General features: G+C 43.1%; 1 protein-coding gene across 1 annotated transcript; it reads right to left on the bottom strand.

The window, feature by feature from the left end:
- Window positions 1-10,400: 10,400 nt before the first annotated feature.
- On the bottom strand, window positions 10,401-12,795 carry LOC126679064 (anaphase-promoting complex subunit 10). The gene is made up of 7 exons (XM_050374001.2): window positions 12,685-12,795; window positions 11,995-12,176; window positions 11,849-11,909; window positions 11,666-11,758; window positions 11,487-11,557; window positions 10,935-11,039; window positions 10,401-10,839 (listed from the first exon to the last, which is right to left on the bottom strand). The coding sequence occupies exons 2-7, from the start codon at window positions 12,171-12,173 to the stop codon at window positions 10,770-10,772; spliced, it is 579 nt and encodes a 192-aa protein (XP_050229958.1). The 5' UTR covers window positions 12,174-12,176; window positions 12,685-12,795; the 3' UTR covers window positions 10,401-10,769.
- Window positions 12,796-14,538: the final 1,743 nt, after the last annotated feature.

Here is a 14,538-nt window from a genome sequence, read left to right as displayed (position 1 = left end):
CCTATCTCCGAAATATCTCGCCCTTCTGTGTATCCAACCTATACCCCTGAATACGATAGCTGGTGGGCTTCGGTCATGGAGTCCTACTTCGACCTTTCTCCAAAAGAAATCCTCAGTCTTCATAATTTTTCTTTGCCCCCTTTATCTCGGAACCCTACTCATGCCGATCTGTTTCTTTTGCAGGCACCCAAACGAGCCAAATTTGAAGGTAACCTCTTTCACCTTTTTGAAATAGCTAAGTTTGAACGTTTCTATAAATTTAAGTACGACCCGTTAGATTGCCCCGGTATGAACTTAAAAATGCAAAAACATAGGCGAGAAACTAGGTTGAAATATGATGAGAAAATGAAAAAAGTCTGGAAAGAACACTATGAGCCTAAGTATTCCTATGAGTTCTATCTCGCCCATATTCGCCCTAAGTTTAAGTATAAAAGCCCACCAGTACCAAAAGTCAACATGTCCACCGTCGACCCCATTAAATTTCCTAAGAAAAGGGCGAAAAAACATAAACCTGAGGTAAACAGTGAAGGTGTGACTTATACAGGCATCAGGTGCCCTTCTGATGCCGAGGCGATAGCCGAACTGGTCAAAACCGGTTATAATAGAACACCAGGTAACCTTATTGAGTCCTTTTGATAATTTGCCCAAGTTCGCTTTTCTAACTATGTTTTCTTTCAGTGGGCGTCCCGAAGTGGAACAAGGGCGACGTGTTTGATACTGACGGCGAAGAAGCCACCGAGCCGAAAAAATCCAGGGCGAAACGTCCTGCTAGCAAGAAATCATCCAATAAAGAGCCAAAGATGAAGAAGGCGAGGAAAGAGACATCTGGGTCTCGGATGTTCGACCCATCCCCCAATGCAGTTCCCCCTACGCAACCTTCTAGCGCGCATTCATCGTCTAGGGGCGATACTGAAACTGCGGATGAGCAGACTGGTGATGAAGGTCGTTCGGTCCATCCGTCGCCTTCGACCAAAACTGACGAGACTCCTACCGTCTCCCAAATGCTGACTTTTTCGCCGTTGCCCACGCTGCATTCGCCTCTGAGCTCTTCACTGGCTAATCTTCCAGCACGCCTTGCTGAAAAAACTAAGGTACCCTGGATTCGTTTATTATCGCCTTAACAATGCCCCCATTAGCTAATTTTTTATTGTGGGCGAACTTGGCAGATTCCAGACTCTCCACCCCACATTACTGATGTGGCGGCCAAGGCGGCGGCTTTTCTGGACTCGGACAGTGACAACGAAGAGCCTCTTCCCGTTTCTGAAACCGAGCCGGTGGCTGAGATGATCGTTCAAGTCCCGAACTGGGAAGGTTATCTCGCCGTGATGGCCCGTATGAAGAACGAAGGCATCCAGCTTTTCAAGTCTCCCGAGAACGTTGAAAAGCTGAGGAAGGCGACAGCTGCTCTGGCCGAGGCCCCTGTTAAAATTTTAACGCCAGATGCTTGCTCGGCTGTAGCGAGGCTCTCGGCTTCCCTGGAGGCTTTTCAGAGGATGTATAACGAGTCGGTCTTGATTCAGTCTGAGCATAGTGAGCTGGTTCGGCGGGAGCTTGAATCAAAAGAAAAACTGGACTCCTTGAAGGCCAGTGTCAAGACTGCTGTCACCACCCTTCAAGGCCGCCGATCGCGTGTCAAGGAGCTGGAAGAGAAAATCGCCCTGATGCAGCATGAGTTACGTTCTGAACAACAAAGCATCGGCGATCTCGAGGTTTCGATGGACAAGGAGATGGCCGAGGGGATAGAGGTGAAGAAGCGTCGGCATCTGCTCAAGGGAGATCTTTCAAAGATGAAGCCGAAGTACGATACGGCGATGACCGAATTTAATCAAGTTCGTAGCGAACTGGGCGCTTGTTTCCGCCATTTTTAAATTTATCTAAGTTCAGAACAATTTTTAGCTTTTAGCTTTTCGCAAGTCCAGAACAATTCAGTTGCTTTATGCATTTTGTAATGGCTTTGAATTTTAGTACCATTTGATCGGTCAGGTGGCCGTATCTTGTTTGATTTTTATCAATAATCGATGTTTATTCGGCCAGAGAGCCGTAAATTTTACTTGCATTACTTCAATGTCTGATTATTCTCATATTATCGGTCCGTAATTGGTCCGATAAGAAATAATGCTCATTCATAAAAAGATAAGTACAATATGTTGAGAAAAACGGAGAACCCGTTGAAAAACTCAACGAATGTGAAACGCCGAAAACGCGAGCAGTGATACCGAATGATCGGCGTTATCTTCTTATAAACGTGTATTCCGTAACACTTCAGGATACTCGGCGGGAAAGCACCAACATCATTACTCTTCGTCGGCTCCGAATAACCGACGGTCTACGCCCTCCCAACAGCTTGGAACGTACTTTTTCAGGAACTGACCGTTGATCGCCCTATCGTGTTCTTCCCCATCAACATCTGCCAACAGATAAGCACCGCCTGTTAACTTGTTGACCACGATAAAGGGACCTTCCCAGTTCGGGCTCCATTTGCCAAGCCGAGTGTCTTTGTGGCCGATAGGCAAGATTGCTTTCCATACTATATCGCCTACGGTAAAAGCTTTCCGTTTTACCCACTTGTTGTAAGCTCTCTCGACCCTTCTTTTCTGGGCTTCTAAGTGGTCTAACGCCGTTAAACGTTCTTCGTCAAGGTCTAGAGAATCTATTACCATCTTGTCGAAGTAATCTTCTTTGGACAATTCGCATTGGTATCTGCGGCGAGTAGACGTGACGGTTAGCTCCATTGGCAACATCGCATCGTAACCATAGACCAGTCTAAAAGGCGAGGTCCCAGTAGCCGACTTCTGACTTGTTCTATTCGCCCAAACAGCTTCTGATAGAAACACATGCCATTGCCTTGGGTTTTCTTCAATCATCTTTTGAACTATGAGCTTGATGGCTTTGTTCGTGGCTTCGGCCTGTCCGTTGGCCTGGGCGTAGTACGGTGTTGAGCGTAACATCTTTATCTTCATTTGGGAAGCCCACCAACTTATATCGCTCCCCGTGAACATCGTCCCTTGATCTGTGGTTATAGACTCGGGCAAGCCATGTCGGTGGACGATGTATTCTTTGAAAAACTTGATCACCGCTTCTTGTGTCGGCGACTTCAAAGGTTTAGCCTCGACCCACTTGGTGAAGTAACAAGTGGCGATAATCACAAAAGTATGACCGTCAGACGAGCCGGGGTATACTTTCCCTATCAGGTCGACCGCCCATCCTCTGAATGGCCAAGGCTTGATGATGGAGTGCAGGTCTTCGGCCGGGACGTGTTGTATTGGGCCGAATTTCTGACAGGCTTCGCATCCTTTGGCATATCTTATGCAATCTTGTTCCATTTTCGGCCAATAAAAGCCGTATTTATGGATGAGCCACCTCATTCTGGGGCCCGCCTGGTGGGCGCCTGCTATACCTTCGTGTACTTCGGCCATGGCAAGCATCGCCTCTTTCGGACCGATGCATCTGAATAGTAGCCCTTCAAAGCCCTTCTTATATAACTCGCCGGCTAAGACCACGTAATTAAGGGCTAAAGTCCTCAACCTCCTATTTGTGGCGTCTGGTTTTTCGAACCACTTCAGGAGCTCGTCCCTCCAATCTTGGGTGACGTCCAGCTGGTAAACCGAGAACTGTCTTTCGTCGATCGTGATGCCCCCGGTGTGGAGGTTCGGTGTTTCCCTCTCTATGGCATCGAATTCTCGGTTTACCTTGTAACCGCTACCGTGCTGAGCTAGGTCGTTTGCAACGCCGTTGTCGGCCCTCTCCGTGTATTCTATTCTCGTGTCTTGGAATCCTTCGATCAGGTGTTTCGCCTTGTTGCAATACCTTACCAATAGCTCGGACTCGCATTTAAATTCTCCTGTCACTTGTTTAATGACTAGCAAAGAATCTCCTTTTACACTGATCGCCCGTGCCCCTAGCTCGGCCAAAATCTCAAAACCGAATATGAGGACCTCATATTCTGCTTGATTGTTGGTGCATTCGAACTGGAGTCTGAATGATAGCTGGTAGGATGCCCCCAAGGGTGTGACGATGTGTACTCCCGCGCCTGCCCCCTGGCTTGTCCTGGATCCGTCGAACCACATTTCCCACACGGCGATGTCGAAGGACGTGATGTCTACTTGACCAGGTGTCTCTTCCTTGAGGGTAATACCAGGGTGATCGGCCAAGAAGTCTGCCAATACTTGTCCTTTTACTGCTCTTTGAGGAACGTACACCAATGTGAATTCGGACATTGCAATCGCCCATTTTCCAATCCGATTCCTCAGGTATGGCTTTGATAAGATATACTTAATGATGTCGGTCTGGGATAATACATACACTACGACCGGCAACATATAGTATCGCAGCTTGCAGCATGTGAAGTACAGGCATAGACACATTTTTTCTATGTCGGTATAGCGAATCTCTGTGTCCGTCAATCCTCGGCTTAAGTAGTAGACTGCTCTCTCGACCCCATCGTCCTCTTGGGCGAGCATACATCCTAGGGATTCGTGTGCAGCCGATAGGTATAGCAACAACGGCTTATTCGGCTTTGGAGGGGTCATTACCGGAGGTTTCGCCAAGTATCCTTTCAAATCGTCAAACACCCTCTGTTGCTCGTCCGTCCATATCCACTCATCGGTCTCTCTTCCCCTCAGCAAAACACTCCAGCTGCGAAGTCGGCCTGCTGTGTTTGCTATGAATCTTCTTAAAAAATTGATTTGACCGATGAGCCTCTGGAGCTGCTTCTTGGTTTTGGGTGGTTCAGCATTGATAATCGCCTTGGCTTTGTTCTTATCTATTTCTACTCCCCGCTGGTGAACCAAGAAACCCAAGAAGTTTCCAGCCGAAACGCCGAACGCGCATTTCAGAGGATTCATTTTTAACCCATTACGTCGTATACGCTCGAAACCTTTCCGGAGATCGGCCAAATGATTTTCGCCGGTGTTTGATTTGATTACGACGTCGTCGATGTAGACCTCAAGGCATTCAAGGCCTCTGAACATCTTGTTCATCGCCCTCTGATATGTTGCCCCTGCGTTTTTCAAGCCAAAGGGCATCACGACCCACTCGTACGCCCCGATCGGCCCGGGGCATCTAAAAGCCGTTTTGGAGATGTCCTCTTTGCTGATTGGAACTTGGTTGTACCCAGAGTGAGCGTCGAGGAAACTGAGTATTGTGTGTCCGGCTGCCCTGTCAATCAGCATATCGGCCACGGGCATTGGGTATTCGTCCTTGGGCGTGGCCAGGTTTAGGTTCCGAAAATCAACGCATACTCGTAGCTTCCCGTTTTTCTTCATTACTGGTACGATGTTAGAGAGCCATTCGGTGTATTGGGCTTCCCGAATAAACTTGGCATCTTCCAGCCGCTTAATCTCATCTTGTATGAGAGTATCCACTTCCCTGGACATTCGCCGGGGAGGTTGCCGAAATGGCCGAAATCCGCTCTTTAATGGAAGCTTATGTTCGGCGATATCAGGATCAAGGCCCGGCATTTCTTCGTACGACCAGGCAAAACAATCGCGGAACTCAACGAGTAAGTCGATCAGTTGCTCTCTGAATCCTTCGTCCAGTCCTACGTTGATGTATATGGGTTTGGGCGATTCATCTGTCCCCAGATTGATTTCGAGGAGATCGTCCTGTACTTGGGCGGGATCATCTTCTAACTTCCCGGTTGCCAGTCGTATGTCCCCGATCCGCAGCGATCCTATTGGGTCCTGCTCCTGGTTCTCATAGATGCATTCGGCCGAATCAATATCATACAGCGAGGTTAACTGTCTAATCTTCTCCCTCAATTCTTTATGGCGTGCTATCATTTTGAATCTTTGAGGATGATGGATCGGCCTTTGCCCCCGAGGGTCACTGATACCGGCCGATCCGAGTTAACAAGCAAGCGAGGAACGCTCGTTTCCCCTTTCGAACTAAGGGATTGTATGTTGCGCACCTCTTCATCGTACAAACGTGCTTCGAGCACGTTATGGTCCTCGCCGAAGGGGTTGGGGTCACCCTGCACAACTTCGGCCTCGCCGTCATCTCGCCATATGAAGAGCATCTGATGCATAGTTGAGGGTATACACATGTTGGAGTGTATCCAATCGCGGCCGAGCAAAATGTTGTAGTTGCTCCGGGCGTTGACCACGAAAAACCCTTCTTCGGTTTCTACTCGCCCTACCTTGATTCTGAGGGTAATGTACCCCTCGGCCGGCGTCTCGCCCCCTGCGAAGTCAGTCATGTAAACGTCGGTTGGGTCAAGCTGATCCCGAGTTATACCCAATTTCTTGAGCATTTTCGCCGGTAGTATGTTGACACCAGCCCCGTTGTCGATGAGGACTCTGTTAATTGACACCCCGTTTAGATCGGCCTTGATGTATAGCGGCCGAATATGCCTGGTCATCCTTGTTGGAGGTTTACTGAGGGATACTACCGCGGTATCATCGGCGCTATCTCCTTCTGGTACGATTACATCGCCTTCCAACGTTGCCTTCTGCCCTGGTTTACTTCTGTACGAGTTGGGAAGCGTAACCACTTTCACTCCGTATTCGTCCCTTACCACCGGGACCCAGGCTTTCAACATGCCTTTCTTGTGTGAAACGACGACCTCGCGGTCTCTGGGCAATCTTGCTTTAAGCTGGCCATCGTGGTGCGATACCAGTACGTCCTTGTAGGACGATCGGCCGTTGGAATTTTCATCATCCTTGTGAACTACTGCCGCAGCAGATACATCGGCCGCTTGTTTTTCGATCTTCGGTATCCATACCTTCCTTACCTTGGCATTTCGCCTATCAGGTGATTTGGTGTCCGCGTCGGCCTGGTTCCTTGCCCCCAGTCTCTCGGTTATTGGCCTACTCCCGTGCTGCTCCCTGGGAGCCGAATCTGCCCCGTGATTCGCCCGCGACTCTTGTCGCAGCCTTTGCATTCGCCTCTTCTGGGTTTTCGTCATACGAGGGGTCTCCTCCGTTGGCCGAAATATCCTCTTGAATACATTAGTGGCAGGCCTCCGTTGTGGCTCATGCCTCTGCCACTGTTCTGTGGGCGATTTTGGTTTAAAGGTCTTGGGATGCTTCCTCGTGTTATCGCTTCCCTTGACTTTAAAACACGTACTGCATGATGGGCACGTCATATCTGCAGTAGGCGAGTTATATCGCTTCCTCTTCTGTTGTTGAGGTTGCTTTTTTTCTCCTCGCCACTTAGAACCATCGGTCTCTACTCTCGGCTTGGGTCTTCTTGGATTCCACTTGCTCCGTATCTGCCCTTGCTCCAGGTAGCTATCAAAGTGAGGCCGAACTGTGTTAATAGACACGTATTTGGCATCGGCCTCTTTCTTTGTTGGGAACAAAAGTTTCCCTTCGTTAATCGCCTTCTGAACCACGTTTCTGAAGTTTACGCAGTTGTTCGTGCTGTGCCTCCAGGAATTATGGTACTTGCAATAATCCTTACCGACTAGCTCTTCCGACGGTGGAATCGTATGTCCTTCGCTTAGGGCAATCTGCCCATCCTTCAACAGGGCATCGAATATGTCGTCGGCCTTAGTCAAGTCGAATGAATACTCTTTTTGTACCACCGCGGTCTTATTCCTTTTAACAAAGCCAGGCTTTCGCAAGGCCGAACATTCCAGGGGTTTCGTTCCCAAAAATTCGGCCATGTTGACTTCATCCTCGGAACCACTATCCTCGCTATCGGACACCAAGGCCACGTCAAGCTGGTCTTTGTAATAGGTCCCTTTAGATGCGCCTCTCCTCTGTTCTTTTTCCTGGAGGAGTCTTTCGTAGCTCGTCACCCTGTTCGTTAGCTCGAACAAGTCACGAAACCTGTGGCCCTCGAAGTGTTCCCTCATGGCGAAACTCATCCCTCTTACCACCATAGGTACGCAATCGGCCTCTGACATTTTGGTGGAGCACCTAGTCCTGAGATTTCTAAATCGGCCGATATACTTTTCTGCCGACTCACTCGGTAGCTGTGAGATTCGGGCGAGGTCAGCTAGGGTGACATCAGGTGGTGCTCTGTAAAACTCTTCATGGAAGAGGATCTCGAGATCCTTCCATGTGTCCACCGAATTGGGCGACAATCTAGAGTACCACGTGAACGCCATTTTCGTCAAAGAGCTGGCGAAAAGCCGGAGCTTCCAGAAATCGTGAGCGGCTGCTTCGCCGCATTGGGCTGAAAACCGGGCGACATGTTCAACCGTCGATTGGCCCTTCTCCTCGCCCGAAAACAAGCTGAACTCTGGCACTTTATACCCCCTTGGGAAAGGATATAACTTGTCGATCCAGTCTGGATACGGTTTCATATACGATGGGCGAGGCATAGGTCGAAGGTCCACCCCGAGCCTTTCTAGCATGTCCACGAGTTGCCCTTGATTGTATATACTTGGATCGCCCCCCTCGGAGTACGATCGTTCGCCCGTGTTGGGCTCCTGGGTGTTGGCTCCAGTAGCTTCCCCTTGTGGTCTAGCCTCGCCTTGTGGGTTGGACGAGCTTGCTCCCGGATGATCGGCCCTTCCTGAGAACTCGGCCTCGTTCCTTGTTAAGAGCTTAACGGAACCATATGTATACCTCATCTTGTTGGGTTGTTGTTCGGCCGAACCACCTGGTTGACCAAAACGGCTCGGTGTTTGGTTCTGTTCGGCCCTTCTGTACCCTTGATCGGCCGCGGATTGCCCAGAGAACAATCGCCCTAGGTTCTCCATTGCCTTGTTGAGGCCATCTAAGTTCCCTTGGATCTGCCTCTGGACCGACGTTTGGTCGGCCATGATGTTCCTCATTACTTCGGACATCTGATGCATAGCACCGTCGAACATTTGCTTGTTCTCTTGCGCTATTTCGCCCCTCATGGCCGAGAAGTCGGCCTGTGATAAAGAAGGGCGAGAGGGAGGAAGCTGGCGTGAGTAGTCTATCATGTCATCGGTCGCGTCGTCGACCTTGTCCTTAGGTAGGCTCCCCTCGGCATCCGTTGTATTCGGCGCCTTGCTTGATTGGTTCACCTGTTTGTCCTTGGCCATGGTTTCTGCTCTATCCGAATCTGATTCGTCCACTATGTCACCTTCCTTCCGTTGTTGTCGGCGTATAGACCGAGCGTGCCTGGAATCGTCTTTAAAGTCCGTTTTTGTGCTAACCATAAACAGGTCCCCAGTGGAGTCGCCAAAAGATGTTCGCCTGGAAATATTCCGGACTCGAATCTTTGAATTTATAATCGGGATCGGTTTGAGGTTTGATACTTTAACGAACCTATGCAGATATTCACAGGGCTTGTTTGGTTAAAAACACTTAACCACGTGATCTAAAAGATAATAATCTGGGAGTCACGGACTCAGGCGAGATTAATACCGAAAACTACTCCTAAATTAAAACAATCCGGAGATTGCGGGATAAAAAGCACTGGGCTTGGTTTTTGATTGATTGATTTGTTGATACAAAAATAATGAAGCTCTGAGCTATTTATAGCTCCTCATAACTAAGACTCCTAATTCAACTAGGACTAAAATTCTAAAAGATAAAATACTCCTAATGAGTTTCAAACTCCTAAAAAGAGAAAAGCAGTAATTAAAAGACTTTCTCGTTTGGGCCTGACCCCTTCGTAAGCCCACTTAAAACTCCTGACCTAGCACCCTTTTGGGCCGGTGTAAACAATAAGACAACTGAAAAAAGAGGAAACAAATCCAATAGAATACGATGAAAAGTACCTTCAAGTTGTGGAACCCATCACCAGCGCGGATAGTAATGTTACTGGGCGTATAGCTCTCATCAATCTTGAAATCCAGATAGAGTACAACCAATTTCAATATAAAACGAAAAACAACCAATTTCAATACAGAAGGAAAAACAACCAACTTCAATACAAAAAGAAAAACAACCAACTTATTACTAATAGCTTGTCCATAATCAAATAAAGAAAATCAGAAATGTAAATTCATACTTGCAGTTTGACTTTCTTCTGAAATTGAATGTTCACCAAATGAGGCTGGGCGCCGTCCGATCTAACAAACACACACACGAAATATGAGAATGAAAGGCTACATAATAAATAGAAAAGCATGAAGATAATAAAGAGAAATAAAAATGATCACTGCCAAAAGGAATCAAGATTGGCATCTCTAAGAGATGAGACGCCATTTCCGGGTTTGCAAGAGAGCTAACACTCCGAGCAGCTTTTTTGCCCATTTCTCGGAGGTCATCATCTACAACCAGATGTTGATTCCCTCCTGTAATTTTCCCTTCTTCTGCTCCCTCTGATGACTCTCTAGCCATTCTCTAAACAACAAATTTTAATAAAATACACATTAAAAACAAATAAACGTGCTATCAACTTTGGTGCATATCCAATCATTCAGTCATTCTTATGTGATATAGACTGCTGAGAGATGGAGCTAAATTCTGATAACATAGGTATTTGTCAAGTAACAAAATTGTAATCAGGTCTCAAAAAAGAAACATCATAAGTTGAGTTTAACAATGAAACAGCAGAAATTGATGCAACATTTCTTACAGGCATTTTCTCAAACAAAATGCTACATAGAATTAACAAACGGTCTATGAAACAATATGAAATTAAATAGCACACCCCTACTTACAATTTCAACAAATAGTATTGGCTTATGATTTCAGTATTTGTCTTGAACTACACAATTTTACGTTACAATTTCCAACCATGTAATAGCATTCCAACCGAAATCTAAAAACCTAACTCGGATAGCTTTTTAAATAAAATGGACTATTCGTGTTTCTTGAATGGTCTGTCTACTTTCAGTTGCATGCTTCATATGATTCTGCCATGGTTCGGCTTCTTTCTTTTGCACTCAATCATATCACTCATCGCACGGACGAGTATGTGATAAACTCTCTTGAAGTAAATTGAAAAGGTTGATGGGGAATCGGATTCCTGTAGTGAAGCATTAAAAAGGAAACAATGTTTGCTGTGATCAGTTACAGATGATCAAATAATAGAATGTAAGCACTAAGCAGAAATTAACTCACGGTCGAGGCCCATAAACTTTGATCTGACGAACATGAGTATCCCTTCCATTAAGATGATTCGATAATATTGTAATTTGTAACATGAATGTATTCACGAATGTTTCCCTGTGAAAAAAAACAGTAAAAAGATAGTTAACACATTTCATATATTATTGAAATCGCATCAAGATAATTATTGTTTACACTTCAAGGAAACTATAAATGACACCATTTTCATTATCGTTTTTCAGCTTTCATGTCATGTGAGAAAAAATAAGAATGTAATTTCTGATTCTTCAGTTACTAGTGGATAAAAAAAAAGAATTTAGTTACTACAGCACATCCAGCACTCGTGGTTAAGAAGACGTGTATAATGGCTAAATTTTTTTTAATGAAGAAGCTACTTTTTTGATATATTCAAAATATGCATTAGATTTTAGCAGTACATTACAGAAATAAAACATATTACATGTTAAATTTCAACTTAAAAATTAGAAGCTAACAGAAGATAAGGTACAAGAAGCAATTTCGCAAAGGAGGCAAACAAATGGGAGATCAGATGATTGTTATTACCTAGGTTCGTTCCCAGATAACGACAGGTAAACCCAACCAGTTGGCTTGACAAGCTCCACGGTCTTGATCTCCTAAATCAGTTTAGGACAGAAAACCAAACCAAATGTAAACTCATAAGAGATTTAATAAGACAACTGAAGAAAGAGGAAACAAATCCAATAGAATATGATGAAAAGTACCTTCAAGTTATGGAACCCATCACCAGCGCGGATAGTGATCTTACTGGGCGTATAGCTCTCATCAATCTTGAAATCCACATAGAGTACAACCAACTTCAATACAAAAAGAAAAACAACCAACTTATTACTAATAGCTTGTCCATATTCAAATCAAGTCAAAAAATCAGACATGTAAACTCATACTTGCAGTTTGACTTTCTTCTGAAATTGAATGTTCACCAAATGAGGCTGTGCGCCATCCGATCTAACAAACACACACACGAAATATGAGAATGAAAGGCTACATAATAAATAGAAAAGCATGAAGAAAGAGAAATAAAAATGATTACTGCCAAAAGGAATCAAGATTGTCATCTCTAAGAGACGAGACACCATTTCCGGGTTTGCAAGAGCTAACACTCCAAGCAGCTTTTTTGCCCATTTCTCGGAGGTCATCATCTACAACCAGATGTTGATTCCCTCCTGTAATCTTCCCTTCTTCTTCTCCCTCTGATGACTCTGTAGCCATTCTCTAAACAACAAATTTTAATCAAATACACATTAAAAACGAATAAACGCACTATCAAGCTATAGCTCAAATGGTATAAGCCCCGAGCAGCAAAGTGTTAGGCCGCGGTTTCAAATCCTCCCACAAACGCTCCCCTCCCAAATTATCAAAAAAAAAAACTTGGGTGCATATCCAATCATTCAGTCATTCTAATGTGATATAGACTACTTAGAGATGGAGCTAAATTCTGATAACATAAGTATTTGTCAACTAACAAAAATTGTAATCAGGTTTCAAAAAAGCACATCGTAAGTTGAGTTTAATGAAGAAACAGCAGAAATTGATGCAACATTTCTCACAGGCATTTCCTCAAACAACTGAAATGCAACATAGTATTAACAAACTATAAATTTTAAAAATTCATAGGAAAATTCATTTTGAAGATTCATTAACAAACGATCTATGAAATAATATGAAATTAAATAGCACAATTGGAAAAATGAGAGTGAAGAAGAAGAAGACTCGTACGCACCAGCTTCAGCGAATTGACGCTTTAATTTAATAAAGCTTTGATTATATGATTACACGGTTACTTCATTTTTGTTTCTTTCAGTAATCTACTTCTATTTTAGAGATTCCATTTAAGTAGCAATTTGTACCTTAACTTGTAAGAAAAAAACAAGTAACACATAAATTAACTTTGTTGGCAAATCAATACACGAACTTGATGATTATGGGCAATAAGTTCATTTCGGCAAATTAACTTACAAGTTAAGGGGGCAAATTGTCAATTTAAAATACAATTAACTCACAAATTATTTTATTATTTTCATTTTTTAAAAGATTTGTGATATTGTTTTATAATTTCATAATGATAATTTTATTTTATAAAAAATTTGTAAATCAATAAAAAAAACACCTTTATTATGAATTTTATAGATTTATCATAAAAAAATTAAAAACAAAGGGGGCATATTTTGACAAAATAATAAAAGTATTTGTAATAGATTATGATTTAATGTACATTTTATGTTGTAATAAGTTTATCCATTTTCTTCGTTAATTAATATAAAAAAAAATGAATTGAAATTAAACCGTATTTTATTTCTATCAGTTCAATTCTTTAACTAAAGTTAATCAATATTACTCATCCCTCGTCACAAAACTTGAACACGCATTTTTTTTTTGGTATAATGTACAAAAAAACAATTCGGAGTTACTTAAAAATAAAATTTAACCCTTTTTGATTCTTAGGGTACAATGCATCCCTCTGATTTTTTTATTGAACAAAAACCCCCCTTTCATCCATAATCACCGTTAATTGGTGATGTGGCACATAGGAAAAAAAATTAAAAACATCCTTAATGTTTAAACTGTTTACAAAATTTATATTTATAATTTTTTTTGCATATTTCACCCTCTTTTTATTTAAATACAAAAAAAATAAAATTGAAATATTTAAAAATCGACTTTCGGCAAACGGAATTCATTTTGTGCCACTTTCACCTATTTATCGATGTTTGTTCATAATTAAACCAATTAATTAAATTATTTATTAAAATCAATCGAACTTCAATTAAACAAATTGATACCCAATTAAAACCTAATTAATTCAATTTTAATCTAATTGAAATTTATTTCGAAAACTGTCGAAATTTTTCCGGAAACCACCACCGACCCTTGCCTGCAACCCAATGTCGGCCAGAGAACAGACCCCGCGGGTCTATTCTTGCATAAAACAAACCACCAGAGGGTCTGTTGTGACAAAATGCCGATGATCTGTTCTTGGGTCTATTCAAGCACATGGTGGTCTATTCTCGAGAACAGACCATCGGATCTGTTCTCAAGAACAGATGGTCTGTTCTCAAGAACAGACTATCGATGATGGTCTGTTGAGAATATATTCGGGTAGATCTGTTCCACCGGATCTGACCGAAATCTGATATGTCCGGCTATCGTTTTTAGAATAGGTTCGGTAAAAAGGTTGGCGCTTTCGGAATAGATTTAGTTAGGTTTTATTTGAATTCCAATTGGTTTTAATAAGTATTTTAATTATTAATTATTAATATCTAAATGAAGAAAAATGTTAAATATGTTAAAAAAATTATAAATATAAAATTTGTAAACAGTTTAAACATTAAGGATGTTTTTAAAAAAATTCCCTATGTACCCCGTCACCAGTTAACGATGATTATGAACGGAATGGTGTTTTTGTTTGATAAAAGAATTGGAAGGCCGCATTGTACCCCAACAATCAAAAAGGGTTAAATTGTATTTTTTTAAAAATTCCAAGGGTTTTTTTTTGTACCTTATGCCTATTTTTTGTTTATAAATATTACAAATGACTCTTTTGAATATTCTCATTTTCCCTCCCTATGAAAGTCTT

The sequence above is a fragment of the Mercurialis annua genome, linkage group LG4 (assembly GCF_937616625.2).
Source record: "Mercurialis annua linkage group LG4, ddMerAnnu1.2, whole genome shotgun sequence".
NCBI classification, from domain to species: domain Eukaryota; kingdom Viridiplantae; phylum Streptophyta; class Magnoliopsida; order Malpighiales; family Euphorbiaceae; genus Mercurialis; species Mercurialis annua.
Note: the sequence above shows the minus strand (reverse complement) of the source record. Positions and strands in the feature narration are given on the sequence as shown.